This window comes from Trichosurus vulpecula, chromosome 4, assembly GCF_011100635.1.
Source record: "Trichosurus vulpecula isolate mTriVul1 chromosome 4, mTriVul1.pri, whole genome shotgun sequence".
NCBI classification, from domain to species: Eukaryota; Metazoa; Chordata; class Mammalia; order Diprotodontia; family Phalangeridae; genus Trichosurus; species Trichosurus vulpecula.
In genome coordinates, this window is record NC_050576.1 from 429951447 (window position 1) to 429968052 (window position 16606).

Genomic DNA, 16606 nt, shown 5'->3' on the forward strand with positions numbered 1-16606 from the left:
TGTTTATGTTTGTGTGTATGTGCAATACGTAAGTATTATTTATGACTACTGTGCTTGTGGCATACGTTGGGAAAGTAAAATATTAAGTGAAATTGTTTAGATTTTTTATCTGAATTAAAATAACATCCCAAATTTCATGGCACACTGGTGATCTGTAGCCAGCCTTTGAGAGTCACCAGAGGGTCTGATCAACCTGATGAGTGTCCAAAGCTGTAAGATCTGGGTGGATGCAGGGCTCAGGAGATGTCCCCAGCCCTCTCAATGAGGTGCTTGGATTCTGCTTTATCACATTAAAGCTGGGACAGTCGTGCACTTTTTGGTGCCTGTGATAGGGAGAAGTGTAAGAACTTGATTAGAGAGGGTCCTGAAGTAGGAGAGAGGCAGAGGTATCTGATCCAATTCAATTCAGCCACCAATTATGGAGGTCTTACCATGTGCTGGGAATGAGGGGTTCAAAGATGAGACAAAGAGTCTGCCTTCAAAGGGCTCGGATTTGATTGGCATTGCCACACACACATTGAAGTAAGGACGCATTATTTGAGGAAGGTACTAACAGCTAAGGAAAATACAGAGGGTAGGGAGCACCGCAGTGAAGAGGACCTGGAGTCAGGGAGACCTGAGTTCAAATCCAGCCTCAGACACTTACTAGCTGTGTGATCCTGGGCAAGTCACTCAACCTCTGTTTGCCTCAGTTTCCTCATCTGTAAAATGGGACTAATAATAGGATGTACTCAGTATTGCCGTATTGATCAGATGAGCCATCTATGAAGGGCTTGCCGCGGTGTCTGGCACACAGTCTGGCATAACCTCACCATTGGGGTTGACCCATGAGCTAAACCTTGAAAAAAGCTAAAGATGCTAAGCGGTAGAGATGAGGGAGAGGGAATTCCAGGCATGAGGTTCAGCCTCTGCGAAGCCAGGGAGAGGAGATGGGCAGCAGCAAAGAAGGCAGTTTGGCTAGAATGCTATTTAAACCTTGAGAGCTACCGGAGTCAGTTGTTGAAGGGCTTTCCATGCCAAGCTAAACAGCTGGCACTTGAGGTAGGTGTGTTCAATGACCTGCTTTATGATATAGAACTAGGCATCCTGTCAAGGACAATTCTTGTTCTAAGAAAAGTTATTTGAATAGGCTTAAGATGAGAACTCAAACACGACTTCCTACTCTTCCTTCTCCTCTTCTTCCTCGTCCTCTTCCTTTTCTTCCTCCTTCTCTTCCTTCTCCTCCTCCTTCCCTTCTTCCTCCTGCTCTTCTTTCTCCCCCTCTTGCTCCTACTCCTCCTCTTCTTCCTCTCCCTCTTCCTCCTCCTCCTTCTCCTCTTCTATCTCCGTCTTTTCCTCCTCCTCCTCTTCTTTCTCCCCCTCTTCCTCCTCCTCCTCCTCCTCTTCCTCCTCCTTTTCCTCCACTCCTCCTCTTCTTCCTCTGTCTCCTAGCCCTGGCAATAAAACACAAAGGTCATCTATCCCTAAAGCTTTGCTTAATCCTCTGTCTTATATTTTACGGGAGACTCATAAATAGCCATTGCTATTGGCAAGGCAAATAGCAAGCAAAGTGCCTTCGAATGCTGTTGGAGAAGCTGCCCTTGGGCTTGGGGTGGGAGGTGGCACCTGTTTCCCAGGTGATAAGCTTAATGATTGCTGTGCTGCTGAAGCACCAGAACCCTAAAGAGACAATTAAAATTAATTAAATAATAAATAGCTTCAGTAAACTTGCAGGATATAAAATAAACCCACACAAAACATCAGCATTTCCACGTAATTCCAACGACAACCAAAAAGAAAAGAGAGGAGTTCCATTTAAAATTACTACTGGAGGCATAAAATACCTGCCAAGATCCCCACAAGAACTCTATAAATACAACTACAAACCACTGTTTATAGAAATACCGGCCGAAATAATGGGGCAAATATTAACTGCTCATGGGTGGGATGAGTCAATATAATAAAAATGTCAATGTTACTTATCTTATTCAATGCCACGCTAATCAAACTATGAACAAATTGCTTTAGAGAACTAGAAGAAATATCAAAATTCATAGTGAGGTCAAGATGTAAAGAATCTCAACGAAAATAATGAAAAAAGTAGAACAAAAATACCTAACAGTGCGGGATCTTAAACTGTACTTCAAAGCAGTAATCCCAAAATATTTTGGTACTGGTTAATAAAATAGTCAGACAGCTAGGTGGTACAGTGGACAGAGCTCCAAGCCTGGCATTAGGAATACTCCTCTTCCTGAGTTCAAATCCAGTATCAGACACTTACTAGCTGTGTGACCTTGGGCAAGTCACTTAACCCTGTTTGCCTCAGTTTCTCATCTGTAAAATGAGCTAAAGGAGGAAATAGCAAACCACCCCAGTATCTTTGCCAAGAAAACCCTGAATGGGGTCATGAAAAGTCAGACATGACTGAACAACAAAAAATAGATCGATCAGTGGAATAGATTATTAGCTAACCAGCATAGGGAAACAAATCTAGTTCTCTGAAGTTTAAAAAAAGTTCAAAGATCCCAGCTACTTAGATAAGGACTCACTCTTGGATAAACAAAAAAAACTGCTAGGTAGATCGAAAAGCAATTTAGAAGAAATTAGATTTAGACCAACATCTTGTACCTTATACCAAAATAAGTTTCAAATGGATACATGACCTAGATATAAAAGACACAAAGAAAACAAGGAAGAAATTACCTATTAGATCTTTAGTTTAAAAAAATTTCATGAGAGATAGAAGGGATCACAGAAGACAATGGAGACTATTTTGATTACATAATATTATGGCATAATATTGGCACAACTGAATCCAATAAAGCTAAGAATAAAAGGAAATTGATTAACTAGGAACAAAATCTCTGCAGCAAATTTCTCTGACAATGTCTTATTTCTAAGATATATGAGGAAATGACTCATTAATAGGAGCTATTGCTCAAATGATGTGATATCTAAGGATATGAGCAGTCAGTTCTTAAGAGAAGAAACCCAAGCTGTCTATAGTCATATGTAGCTGTCATATAGTCATATGAAGAAAAAAAATGCTCCAAATTGTTAGTTATAGGGAAATGGAGTTTAAAGCCATTCTAGGGTTCTGCCTCAGAGAGAGAGAGAGAGAGAGAGAGAGAGAGAGAGAGAGAGAGAAAGAGAGAGAGTGGCAACAAATAACAAAAAAGATGATAAATGTTGGGATTGAGGGAAAGATGTGGGAAAACAGAAACAGTGATGCATAGTTAGTGAACCTGAGAATGGGTTCAACCATTCTGGAAAGCAATTTGGAATTATACACAAAGAAGTACTAAGTATTATACACAAAGAAGTACTAAATCGTTCATTGTGTGAAGCAGTCTTAAAAGCTTTAGAGAAAGAATATGAAGTCATGGATAGAAAGTCACCCTCAGCATCAGGAAGACCTGGGTTCCAGCAACATTTACCTAATTATGATTACCTCCAAATACCCCTCATCATCAGTCAATTAACAGGTATTAATGAAAGTCTTTCTGGATGTCATGACACTACATTGGGCATCGGGGATCCAAATACAAATAATGAAACTCTCTGTTCATCAGAAGGTTGTATGTTATTGAAGGAGGCAATAAGCAACATTAAAAGTGCATGCAGCATAAACATAAAGTCAGTAAATGCAAGTACATCATGTCATTAAATACAAGGTAGTTTGGGAAGGAAGGCACTGGAGCTGCCAGAGGATGGGCTGGAGTGAGTAGAAGCTTGACATGGGGAGACCATAGGAAGCTGATGCAATCATTGAGACAAGAATCAGTAAGGACCAGGACGAAGAGGGTAGTTATGTGAGGAGAATAAAGATAGAGACAACCAGACTTCACACTGATTGAAAGAAGAGCAAATATTCCAGGGAAATGCTGAGGTTACAGACTTGGGAGACAGGAATGATTGTGGTGTTTTGGACAGAAATAGGAAAGTTTGACAGGAGGGGAGGAGGCCTTGGGGAAGATCATGAGTTTCATTTTAGACATGTTGAATTTGAAAAGTCCCTGGAACATCCAGTTTGAAACATCTAGCAGGCAATTTGGCAATAGGAGACTAAAGTTTTGGGGGAAAGACTGTTTACATCATCCCTGGAGTGTCAAGGGTGGCACTTGTTACATTATCAACCAAACAACTGTCAAACAGTCTTGGCTGGGGCAGTGTTTTATGTGTTGTGCCTATGTAATTAACAGGGAGATCGATGGCCAGTGGGTTCTTGGCCTCTTCCATTGTTTGCAGGGCTCAGATGGGATTTGATTAGTACTTGAGTTCATGTCTGACTGTGTGAGTGCATTGCTGCACAGGATCTCCCCTGAGTTTCAGCTCAGATCCCTCCTCTACCCTCAGGTCTTCAGGAGCTGATCCAGTGCCTGCCTCCATCTCCTCTTCAGACACTCTGTCACTGACCATTCTGTTGGCACATTCGAGGAGTTGGCTACCACTTTGAGGCATCCCCTGAACTCTCCACTCTTCTTCCCTTATATGAGTAGTTAACTTTTCACATTCATACGTTTCATCACCTCAGTCAGCTATTACTTCCAGGATCAAATGCAAGCTGCCCTGTTTGTCTTCGAAAGCTCTTCCCAACTCAGCCCCTCCCTATCTTTCCAGTCTTCTTACCTTTGACTCCCCGCCCCCACTCTACAATCCAGCTATGCTGAACTGCTCATTCCTCTCACACAATACTCCCCCCTGACTTCATGCCTTTCTTTTTTTTTATTTAAGCATTTATTTTATCTCTCTCTTCCTCAGCTAAAGTCTCACCTTCTACAGGAAACTTTCCCAATATAGTACCTCCCTTCTACTGCTTGTCTCCTTTTTCTCTTGTCTGTAGCTTATTTGTACGTAGTTCTTGGCACATCACCTCTCCAGCTGGACTGTCATCTCCTTGAGCGGGGGACCATGTTTTTGCCTTTCTTTGTATCCCAAGCATTTAGCACAGTGCCTAGGTGCATAGTAAGGATGTAATAAATGCTCATTGACTTGACTGGCTGTTATCTGTACCTCCCTTTCCCAAATGGATTGCATTTGGGAATTTCTCAACTTTTTTAACGATCCCTGTTGCTTCTCCCTGAAACAAAGCCCTTTCCTATGGACACTAATATTCTTCCAATGATGTTGTATGGCTGTAACTTCTGCTCGAAAGAATTATAGTCATCATTCAACCAAAGGGCAATGGAGAGTTCTATGGCAGGTGTAAATGGACAGAAGCACATTACCAGCAAGGAGCTGTAGGAAGTATTACAAAGAGCTTTGTGAACGCAATGCACGATTAGGAGAAAAGATTCAATGAAATAAGGAAGAGCATTAACCAAAAGGCACAACATGGTACCCAGGTGATGTCAAGATCCTTGGAAGAAGGCCTGCAAGCATGGAGGCCCTCTACTGAGTTTAGATAGGAGGGCATTGACTAGAGTAATACAAGATGAAAGGATGTGGGTAGGTTCTGAAAAGAACCACTGGAGGGAACATCCCCAGTGAAAATATCACTGGTTCATAGAAGTAGCATTGAGTGCCTCCCTGCTAGACTATAAATTCATTGAGATCAGGGACCATGTCTTATATTTCTTTGTATTCCACACTCCACTCTCCACTATAACTCTCTGAAATTAGTGGACACACTCATTAAGTATTTTTCATGTTAATTCATCATGACCAGAAAGTTTACCAAAATAATCTCAGATTAAGGAGAGGCAAAAAAAGGACAAACTTTATTATAGCCAAGATGGAATTGTGGAATGCTAGATACTCTCTATCTTTCTTCTCCATCTCTCCACCCCAATCCATGGCACCAGATGTCCACCAAGTGTGTGGTGTGTGTGTGTGTGTGTGTGTGTGTGTGTGTGCACATGTGCATGCATGTGTGTGACTTTCATGGTGGGAGAATCAGGGGATCAGAATTCTCAGCTGGTCCTGGACACTCATTGGATCTTGACCTTTTGGGGAAAGGAAGGACAATTGGCATCTCCTCTTTCTCCAACATGAAGCGGGATGGGAGGTGGAGGACTTCTCCCTGGGGCTCAGTAGTCAAGTCGATATGCACAGGGAAGTCCACAAAGGGTTTCTTTTCGTTCTCATCAACCAACTCAGACAAAAACTGGACAGATCCTTTAGGCCTCTCTTCTAGGGGCGCAGCAGTGGCAGGGAGGGGCAGCTGCTGTGGATCCTGGTGTTCGGGGGGTTGGCTCCCAGGGGCCGGTGTTGGCTGCAGAGTAACACACACAGCTCACTGTTATTTCACTAGTAGGTTGCTCCTGAGCATCCCAGAACTCACTGCCCTCCACTAAGCTACTTAGCTCTCTTTTAAAGGAAGACTTCAAGAGGATGCTCTCAGGTCTTCCAGAAAAAAACCTTTGAAAACTGAAAGATAAAAAGAGTTTCTTCACATCCCAAATGTATGAAGAAAGGGAGGGTGACTGTCTCTAAGCTGAGGGGTACCCAACAGGCCAACTCTGCACATCCCTTCCTGAGAGACATGAATGACAGACAGCTCTCACAGCATAAACCTCTCTCCCAAGGTAATTGAGAGAAGCAAAAGAGATAGTCCATGTAAAGAATCTAGCAAACCTATAATATAATACTCTAAAAATGAATGACTTGTCAGGGTACTGAGTGCTGTAGTCAGTGCCTGATGGGCTAAACATGGAGTCAGGAGAGCCCTGGGTTCCAATTCTGCCTGTGACACTTACTAGCTATGTGACCATGGTCAAGTCACTCACTTAATCTCTCAATTTCTTCATCTGTAAAATGGGGGCACCAATATCCTAAAGGTATTTGTGGTGTCATGGACAGAGAGCCAAGTTCATCATTAGAATAATCTGGGTCTGACACATACTGACTTCATGTCCTTGGGCAAGGCTCTAAACGTCTCAGTGGCCTCAGCCACTAGTAGAGTCAGGACACTCCTGGACAGTGAGCGGCACGCACGGGCTGATCTGTCTTGTTGAAGGGAGTTTCCTCCCCCAGAATTCCTTATATGAGGAAAATCCTCATTCCGGAGCCCCCCAGACCCACATGCTCCTGATCCCTTCAGCACAGGGCTGTTAGAGGTCAAGTGTCCTGCAAACAGCAGCTGTTGGACAGTGTTTTAACAGGCCTTACCTGAGCCCTTGCTCAGACTGTGTCCTGCTGGGCAGGGAGGGAGGGTGAGTAGGGACTTAGATCTCAATCTCACCCAAAAGGAAACTGAGACTTTGAGAGATTAAGTGGCCTGCCCAAGTTAAGAGATGGCAGTGCCAGGATTAGTACAAATGGACTAGCCTAGTGTTCCTTCTGCTAAGAACAGCAGGGGCAGGGCATCTACTGTCTACCTAGATGAGTGGCAGGGGTTTTATCTGGGGGGGGGGCAGCCAGAACTGTCTCCCCTTCAGCTCAGTGAGAGCTTAAGCAAAGAAGGAAGGGGGAAAGGGGATGGATGTGACGAGCAAGGAGCAGGGGAGGGTAGATGGCCATCTCCCCACTGTTTGGGGAAGACACAAACAACTGGACTGAAAAATACCTGGCTTTGGAAGAATTCACAGTTCCCAGAAACGTGCTTGATTTCTCCAATGCTACTCAGAGAACCTTTGCAGATCCCTACAGGCTGAAAAAGAGGAAAAAAAGGCCAGCATTAGGGAGGATTGTGCCCACAGTGGGGGAGAATGGGGATGGCTCTTGTCTGGTCCTACTAGCACATCCCTACCCTTGCATGGATTGATGGTCTTCCTTTTTCTCCAAGCTACTCTCTTGAATCTCCTTCTAGACTTGTCCCAGAAACTCTCCACCCTGGAAGCTCACTACATCCCTGAAGCTCCCCCACTGGACGTACCCTCCCCCACTTAGGCCTCTTCCTTTGATTGGCTGGTCCTTCCCAAGAAGGGTGCCCACACCAGTCATGATTCCAGTGCTCTGGAGGCTACACCATACTCTCCTCTCTGACTTTCTCTACCATGCCCTGACCCTGGCACCTTCCTTTTCTCCCACCCTGACCTTTTGATGTGTTGTCTTTCCCCATTAGAGTGTAAGTTCCTTGAGGGCAGGGACTATTTTTCATTCTGTTTATATTTGTATTTTTAACATAGAGCATAGAGTCTGGCACATAGTAAACACTTCATAAAAGTTTGTTTCCTAGACTCCATTATCTCTTAGATCGTGCAGGCCATCCCAGCAGACAATGTAAATTCCCAGAGGGCTCCAAGTCATTAAAAAGGTGATTATTTTTCTTGACTAAGACAATTGTTCATTAAACTTCATACAGGAAAAGATCCAGAGTGCCTGGGAAGGAACTTACCTTGGAGTCAGCAGGTGGCTGCAAACATTCTTCAGAGTCAGGCAGGGATTTGGTGCAAGGTGCCTCAGTGACTAAGTATTCCACCAAGTAGGCAGGGCCAAACACCCACTGGGGGGAGGAAGAGGAAAAGAGAACGGGAAAGGGAAAATGTACAGAGGAAGTAAGATGGAGAGGAGGAAGAAGGGGAGAAGAAAGAATGTCAGTGGAACTAAAGGCATTGTGGTATAGAAGAAACCATCAGAAGACCTGGGTTCAAATCCTGGCTTTGCCATCTATTCAGTCTGTGACCTCTGAGATAGAGCTCACTGCCCTCCCAGGTTCTCCACAGTTCTGAAATCTGTTACTCCTTCAAAAGATCTGCCTGTGAGAAACACTGCTCCATCACACTGGAGCACCTCCTAGGGGACATTTGACTCATGCCTGGAATCCTCATGAAATTGGACACCTACAAGACCCCTTAGAGGCCATTCAAGTAGACTTCCTCCTTCTGGAGGCAAAGCCTAGATGAGCTCCCCAGGTCCCTTGGGGTGGCTTTGCCATTTGGTGGTTGTGTAACTATTTTGCTGTACTGTTAGAGAAAGGCTAGTGAGTATGGGGTCATTGAATTAAGTAGACCCCCACAAGCTAATCCATAAAGCAAGACTGCACATACAAACTACAGAGATAATAAATGACCCCAGGGCGCAAAGACAGAGACCTCTCTCTTCCCTCTAACCTTAGAATAATAGATAAAGGGCACTTCGAATAGTAGATAAAGGGCACTTACCTGAGAAGAAGCTCGGGTGACTTGGAAGAGATAAAACTTCTTCCCCACTGCAACCTCCTTGTTGATTTTTTCCAGAGATTCACTAACAGCTCGAGAAACCTGAGGATCTGAGTTGTCAGTGCTGCTGGGTGAGGGGCAATCAGGGCACATTCTAACTATCTTCCTTCTAGAAACTGATTTTTTTAACAAATAGGGAAAAGATAAGCTTTTTGTGATTTCAAAATCATGGAGTCACACATCATGTTGTACTATATCATGTAGCCAGGGAATTTTCAACACACTAATGTCTTTTTTCCAATTCAAGAAATATGTTAAGTTTCTAGTATGTGCAAAACCACAATCTGCAGAACTTTGCAGTTGAAGGCCCCAGCTCCTGCTCCCCAGATAATGTGGATGCAAAGGCTACACTTGCCCTCAGGGAGCTTATAGTCTACTGAGGGATCCAATAAAGATGCAGATAAGTTTTTGGTCAGAGATGTAAGCAAAAGCAAAGAAGGAGTGCTTGTCCAATTTTTCAGATGCGCCAAAGCTCGGAGGGATGGCCAGTTTGGTGGATGACGGTCAGGATCCAAGAGCAACTTGACAGCCTGGAGCATTTGGCTAAACTAAGTAAGATGACATTCAGTGGAGAGCAACAAAAAGTTTAACATTTGGGTTTAAAAAGTCAATTTTACAAGGACATAGAGGGGTAGGAAGGCATGGTTAATCAGCAGTTCTAGGCAGGGCAGGAAATCTAAGGAATTTCATGGCCTGGGAGCTTGGTATAGTCAGCAGTGTGAAGTAGCAAGATCAGAAAGGAAAATGCCCTCTGTGACCACATGAGGAGGGCTTTGATCCCAGGAAGAGAGAAGCTATAGTCCCTCTGTACTCTGCCCTCCTCACCCCTCAGCTGCAGTACTGTGGACATTTCTGAGCATGGCAGTTTAGGAAGGAGGTCAGTAAGTGGGAGAACATCCAGAAGAGGACAGCTACCATAGCAAAGGGCATGGCGTTGGGTGTCATAACATGACTGGTTGAAGAACCTGGAGAAGGGAAGACTCACAATCTTTACCCTTTGCTCCTAAGAGCAAAGCTAATTCTCCTTAGCCATGACAGGTGTGCAAGCATAGCACTATACCTATGCAGACTATTGGGATTATGGTCCATGTTATCATTCCTTCCTTCACCAAGCCTTGATGCCATTTGGGTTCTCTTCAAGAATGGAGGACAACAATCAACCAATGACCAAAGATAAAACGATTCAGTATATAAGCACAGCTCTGAGTCTCAGAGAGCAGATGACAAAAGCTATTTCTTTCCTCTTTGTGCAGAGGTGAGGAGCCATGGGAGAGGAATGTTAAAAATAATGAGAATGTTCTAGGTTTGTCAGTCACAATAGGGTAGCAGGGGGTGATCATGAACCTTTGATCTGCTGGACTGAGGAATCTTCCTTTGAGTTAGACAAGTCCTCTGGTTCAAATCAAGTCAACAAGCATTTATTAAGTGCCTACTACGTGCCAGGCACCATGATAAGCCCTAGAAATACAAAGGAAGAGTGTTGTCCCTCATCTCAAGGCTCTTACCTTCAAGGCAACATGTAAACAACCATACACAAAAAAAGACATACAGAATGAATTGAAGATAATCTCAGGGGGAAGGTACTAAGATCCAGGAGAACCCAAAAGCCTTCTTTCAGAAAGGGAGAAGAAGGAAACCAGGGAAGCTGGAAGCCAGAGATGAGGAGGGAGAAAGAGCCAGGCATGAAATTAGAAGTATCCTGTGCCAGGAGCAGTAGAGAGGCCAGTGTCACAGGGAGGTGTGGGAAGACAGAAAAGGTAGGAAAGTGCCAGGTTATGAAGGTCTTTCAGAGTTAAGCAGGATTTTAGGTTTGATCCAGCAAGTAAAAGGAAATCACTGGAGTTTGTTGAATAGAGGAGTAACATGGTTAGGCAGCTAAATGGAAGACAGAGCATTGGGAAGGAGGAATTTGTTTTTGTTTTTCAGGAAATGATTTGTAGGGTAAAAAAATAAAACTTGAAAACAAATACAACAGATGACGAAAAAGCATCTTACCTGGGCGAACAGTGCAATTATAGACAGGCAGGTGTAGAATTCTTTTTGGCAAGTTAGTGTAAAATATGGCTTTGCACTGGCCGTAAACCTAGGATCAAATTAGGAGAAAATATTCAATGAGATAAGGAAGAGCATTACTATAGTTGCAGAGAAAACAAGATGGAGCCATGCCTCATTCCACAGTTCTATCCCAAGAGGCTTCACACATGCTAATGGGGGATATAATGAGAAGGCAAGATCTGTAAGGAGATTTTTCTCCACACCCAAAGAAATCAGTATGGAATATTTCTCGGTAACATGGAATGAGCATTGAATATACTGTGGAACAATGGGATATCCATTGGCATGCATCTAAGTGAGAAGGGAAATACTGATTGAAGCATTCCCATATTTACAGAGCCCATCCAGTTCACCCCCCACCCACCCACCCCCAGTCTACAGACGAGAAAACTGAGAGCCAGAGAAAGTGCCTTATCCAAGGCCACATAGCAAGTGAGTGGTAGAGCTCACCCAACTCAGTGTTCTTTCTGCTAGAGCACATGGCTTTAAAATAAAACTCAGAGAATCATTTTCCTTTGGATGCCCCCCCTTCTCTCTCTGAATACATTGAGAATAAACACTTACTGTTTCATGCAGGATCCTGGTGGCACAATCCTTCCATCTTTTCCGGCTGAGCACATGGCAGTCTGTCTCTAATACATCCAGGGTCAAATAGTACATGGAGCTTGAACCTGTCTGTGCAGAGGAGATGGAGAAAAAGAGCTGCTTCCTGCGTGGCCCACCCCCGGCAGGTAATATGGTGCTAGGATCAGAAGAGATGGTGGGGCCTGGGGAGGAAGAGGGATGCTTTACAGGCTTCATTCAGTGGAGCAGCCAAGGAATGGGATACAAATGAAAGGCTCCCTCCAGCCACGTTCCGTAAGGAGGCAACACTGTCATTGACCGCCATTTCCCAAGAATAAAGGTTTCCCACCCAAGCGGCCTACCCCGATTAAGCCAAGGAGGAGTGTTAGAGGCTGAAACTGCCTTTCTAGCCTCATCTCACACTACTTTTTCTCATGTGCTCTATGGTTGTCAAATGAGATTAACATATGTAAAGCATTATGCAAATCTTAAAATGCTATATCATCACCATCATTATTATATGATATGTAAATGAGAAAATTTACGTAAGGTTTGCAAACCTTAAAGTGAAACATAAATGCTAGCAACAGCGATGCTGGGGACTCCTAGCTGTTTCCCAAGTTGAACTTGACATCTCCTGCCTTCACACAGGCCCTTCCCTCTGTGTGGCACTTCCTCCTTACCCTTACCTTAATTCTTCTCTTGCTTAAAGACTAGACTTAATCAATAAGCCAATTAGCAAGTGCTCACTATGAGCCAGACACTGTATTAGGTGCTGAGGACACAGCAGTCTCTGCCCTCAAGGAGCTTACATTCTATTTTACAACCTAGCTCAAGTACTACATCCTCCATGAAACTTGCATGATTCCTGTTCCTAAAAGTGAGTGTTCTCTCTCCCCTTAGGTACCAGTAGGATTCTCTGGATCTTTCTTTGCTCCTATTAGTCCTTGCTTTGTCTTCTGTTACTCCGAGTACGTATTATTTTCCTCCTCCAAATACCTTAGATTGGAAACCCCATGAAGGCAGGAACTGTGCCTTTTTGTTTTCAATATGTGTCCAATGTGATTCTTTGCACACAGTTGGTGCTTAATAAATGTTTGTTGAATGAACAAAGGAATTAAATAAGGAATTTGCAAAAAGTAGGGCATCCTCACATCTGCGGCTTTGAGCTTCCACAGACCATGAAAGGCGGAAAGGCCTTGAAAGATACACTATGCCTGTATGAGACCCCTATGATAAGTGGCTGGGCTTTACCCTCCAGCATCAAAATTATAAAGGAACCCACCGAATTGGGAATTTATTTCCACCTCATAACCAAAGTATAGACCTCTCTTTCGTTTCTGCTGGATTTAGGGTGCCTTTCAGATATATCCCATTCCTTAGTTGCTCCACTGAGGCTCCCTCTCCCTGGGGTGTCAGATAAGGTCTCAATTTTTCATCAGAACCTGTGCAGGCCAGATGGCAACATCCTCTGAGCAATGGAATTGGAGATGTTTAACCTAGACAAGAGAAGATTCAGAATGGGAATTATAAGTGTCTTCAGGTACCTAAAGGTCTATCACATGGAAAGGGGATTTGACTTATTCTGCTTGGCTTCAGAGAGCAGAACCAAGACCAACAGGTGCAAGTTGAAGAGAGTCCCATTTGGGCTTGGTGTCAGGAAAAGCTTCTTCATAATTAGATCTTCCCGGGGCAGACTGGGCTTTCTTGGTAGGTGCTGGTTTCTCCTTCATTCTGGATCTGTTCTTTGCTGCCATTCTCCCTGCTTTGTATTCTTCAGACAGAGAATCATTTGTGGGGGATGTTGCAAAAGGGATGTCAGCACAGGTCTGGGTTGAAGCAGATGGACACTGAGGTCAGTCCCACAATAATCCTCCATCTCCCTCAAGCATACCTGATTTGATCTTTGGGCATCTCCCCTCCACTGACACAGTTCACAGCCACTCTACAACTTAGTAGATGATCTTTGAGAGTTGTAGTCACCTGACCAAAATATCCATCACCCTGGGGCCAAGCTGGGAAGGAGCATCACCCAATTCATTTACAGAATATAAGCTCCTTAAAGGCAGGGACTGTTTGACTTTTGCTTGCTGTAACAACATCCACACTGGCATATCCAGGATGGCTGCTAGTGCACGGTCTTCCATCTGCTTTACTAAGGAAAGACAGCTGTGCCAGGGGTCAACAATCTTCTTTAATTAAACAGAAAAAAATACAGAGAAGAGAAAAAAAGACCAGCAGACAGGACTCTGCTGCCTGAATCAAAGCTTTACATCCACCATTGAATCGAGAGAGCCTTTACCTCTGAGGAGTCAGAAAACTCTGAACATATGGCCACTCAGAATCTCGACCAGGGAATCACAACATCTTTCTCACAAGCAAGCCCCCAAAGCAAAAGCTCATGTCTCAGAATATATACTCTTCGGGCTTAGTGCCTAATTGGAAATTAACAAAAGGTATGTAAAGCCTTCCTACAAACAAGCAAGTTTCCCTTAATGGGCTCCACATGAGGTCTATTGATAGACAGGGAAGATCTTATTCCTTATTAACCTCACACTTGTGAATCCCCAGAAACTCTCACCATGCCCAGCAAATACTAGGTACCTAATAAATGTTTGTTCATATTCATTTCATTCATGTTCATATTCATTTATTCATTGTGCTGGCCCACAGGCAGACCATACCAGAGTCCATACCAGCCCTGTCCTTGAAACTTTTCTAGCTTGGATGGGTATGATGAGGGAGGAGGAGAGGAAGGGGAGCAAATTGGACAGGAGGGGAGAGGGTCAACATTTGACCTTCAAAACATTAATATTATTTGAGAGTTATGTTATCAAATGATTGGTGATTCTATTCATATCTTAGGTCAACTGGTTTCCTTCAAAACTCACCTCAAACACCACCTTCTATATCAAGGCTTCCTGATTTTCCCCCCTCCACTTCTGCAATCCCTTCCCACTAGTCTCCTCATCCACATTACCTTGTAGTCATTCTGTCTCCATTTATTTATATACATATATGTGTTGTTTCCTTCAATTAGAATGTAAGCTCCTTGAGGACAGATACTATTTCAATTTTATCTTTGCATTTCAGTTGGCACATTGAAGGTGATAAATAAATGCTGGCAGGTGAATGGACTGGGCAAAACAAAGCTTACCTCTCTTTATACTGGGCTACAAAAATTTCACAGCTAATTTGATGCTGGCCATTGTATAGCTAAGTCAGCTCAGGTTGTCCATGGAGATGAGCAAAGCCTTCTCCCAGGTTTCTTCAGGAAGCTTCAGCAACTTGAATCCATTTCACAGAGTGTCTGTTATAATGCTGAAGCATCCCAGATAGATTCAGAACCTGCCCCAAAGGAATCTGACACTTCAGAGCTGCCTGAGACCTCCAGGGTCATTGACTCTAGTCTGTACCTGAACAGGAGGCCCTCTGGGACATCCCAACAATTGCTCTTTCAGTCTTTTCTGGAGCCCTTCCAGTGAAAGGGACTCACTATCTCCTCAGTATCTCATTCCACTTCTGGATCACTCCTCACATTCAGCTGAAATGCTGCCTTGAAGATTTCCCTCACTGCTCCTCGTTTTCCCCTCTGGGAGCAGTAAGTCTCAGACAGACCAATTCAGTTAAAAAACCTATTATGTGCATGATATCAGGCTAGGTGCTGTAGGTTATCGTTGCAGGAGTAACAAACTCTGCCCTTAAGAAACTTCCCTTCTGCTTGGGATGCAACATGGAAGCAGAGAAATGAACATCAGCTGCAAAGCAGCATGGTGTAGGGACAGGAGTGATGACCGACCTGAATGGCCAGGATGACCTGGGTTCAAGTCCTCAAATCTTAGTGCCTTTAGGAGACTTCCTAAGACTAGGACTTGCTGATTTGTGTGGATGAAGGGAGGCTCCTACCCAGGGAATTCCTCACACCAATAAAATCACAAGTCTGGACCAACAACAACAAAAGGAAGAAATACTCATCAGTACAGGGATCCTCAAAGGCTTACTGTCTACTGAAGGGGGCAGCTGAACTGAGCCTTGAAAAAAGCCAAGGATTCCAAGAGGCAAGGTTAAGGAGGGAGTGCATGGCAGGCAGGTGAAGCAGCCTTGCAAAATCATGGAGGTGGGACATGCATGGCCAATGCAGGGAAGACAGGCAAGTCACTGTGGCTGTAACATAGAGTGTGTGAGGATAAATAACATCCCTGCTGTCCCCACCACCATCACTGCCACCACCAAACAACAGTATCGTTTACCTGATGTTGTTCTTGGACATCAGCCACGCGATTGAGGCTGAACACATAACCTTCCTTCCGGTCATCATTGATGCCTTGCAAAGCCAAGCCTGCCACGGACAGCACTTGAGAGTCATTACAGCTGCGGGGAAGGAGGAGGGGAGCAGCAGGGATGGAATCACTCCAGCAACTGGGCACTAGGACCAAGAGGCCCAGGAAGAGAGAGATTCCGGTCATTCTGTCAGACTGGCTGCATCCATCTGCTGCAAGGGGAGGCCAAGGTAGATGGCGATTTCCTCTCTAAGCCTTTTTATACCGCAGAATCCAGGTTGAACGGGCTGACTGAAGCCACAATCGTGTTACCTTGAAACCTGCAGAAGATAACTGAATCAATGATTGACACACACCTTAGCAAGGTGGGGGTAGGGCAGAGTTTGTTTCCACCTCATATTTCTGACTAATCTCCCCTTCAGATCACTGATTAATCAGCTTTGTTTTCCCAACCATTTCCAAAGCGATTACCCAAGGAGTCAAAGCAAGCCATCTGATCCAAGTTCCTGGCCATGAACTCATAGTCTGGCCCTTTCCCTGTGTCCTCTCTATTTCCCACACCGTCCCCTCATATGTTTTAATGTGTGTCCTATTAGTATCAGAGGGTGATAGGTTCTTGTGATGATA

General features: G+C 44.1%; 1 protein-coding gene across 1 annotated transcript; it reads right to left on the minus strand.

The window, feature by feature from the left end:
• Nucleotides 1-5671: 5671 nt before the first annotated feature.
• Nucleotides 5672-16283, minus strand: FETUB (fetuin B). The gene is made up of 7 exons (XM_036756437.1): nucleotides 15950-16283; nucleotides 11700-11810; nucleotides 11076-11163; nucleotides 9024-9196; nucleotides 8258-8365; nucleotides 7487-7570; nucleotides 5672-6193 (listed from the first exon to the last, which is right to left on the minus strand). Exons 1-7 carry the CDS (start codon nucleotides 16163-16165, stop codon nucleotides 5861-5863), a joined length of 1113 nt encoding a protein of 370 aa, XP_036612332.1. The 5' UTR covers nucleotides 16166-16283; the 3' UTR covers nucleotides 5672-5860.
• Between the last annotated feature and the right edge of the window lie 323 nt (nucleotides 16284-16606).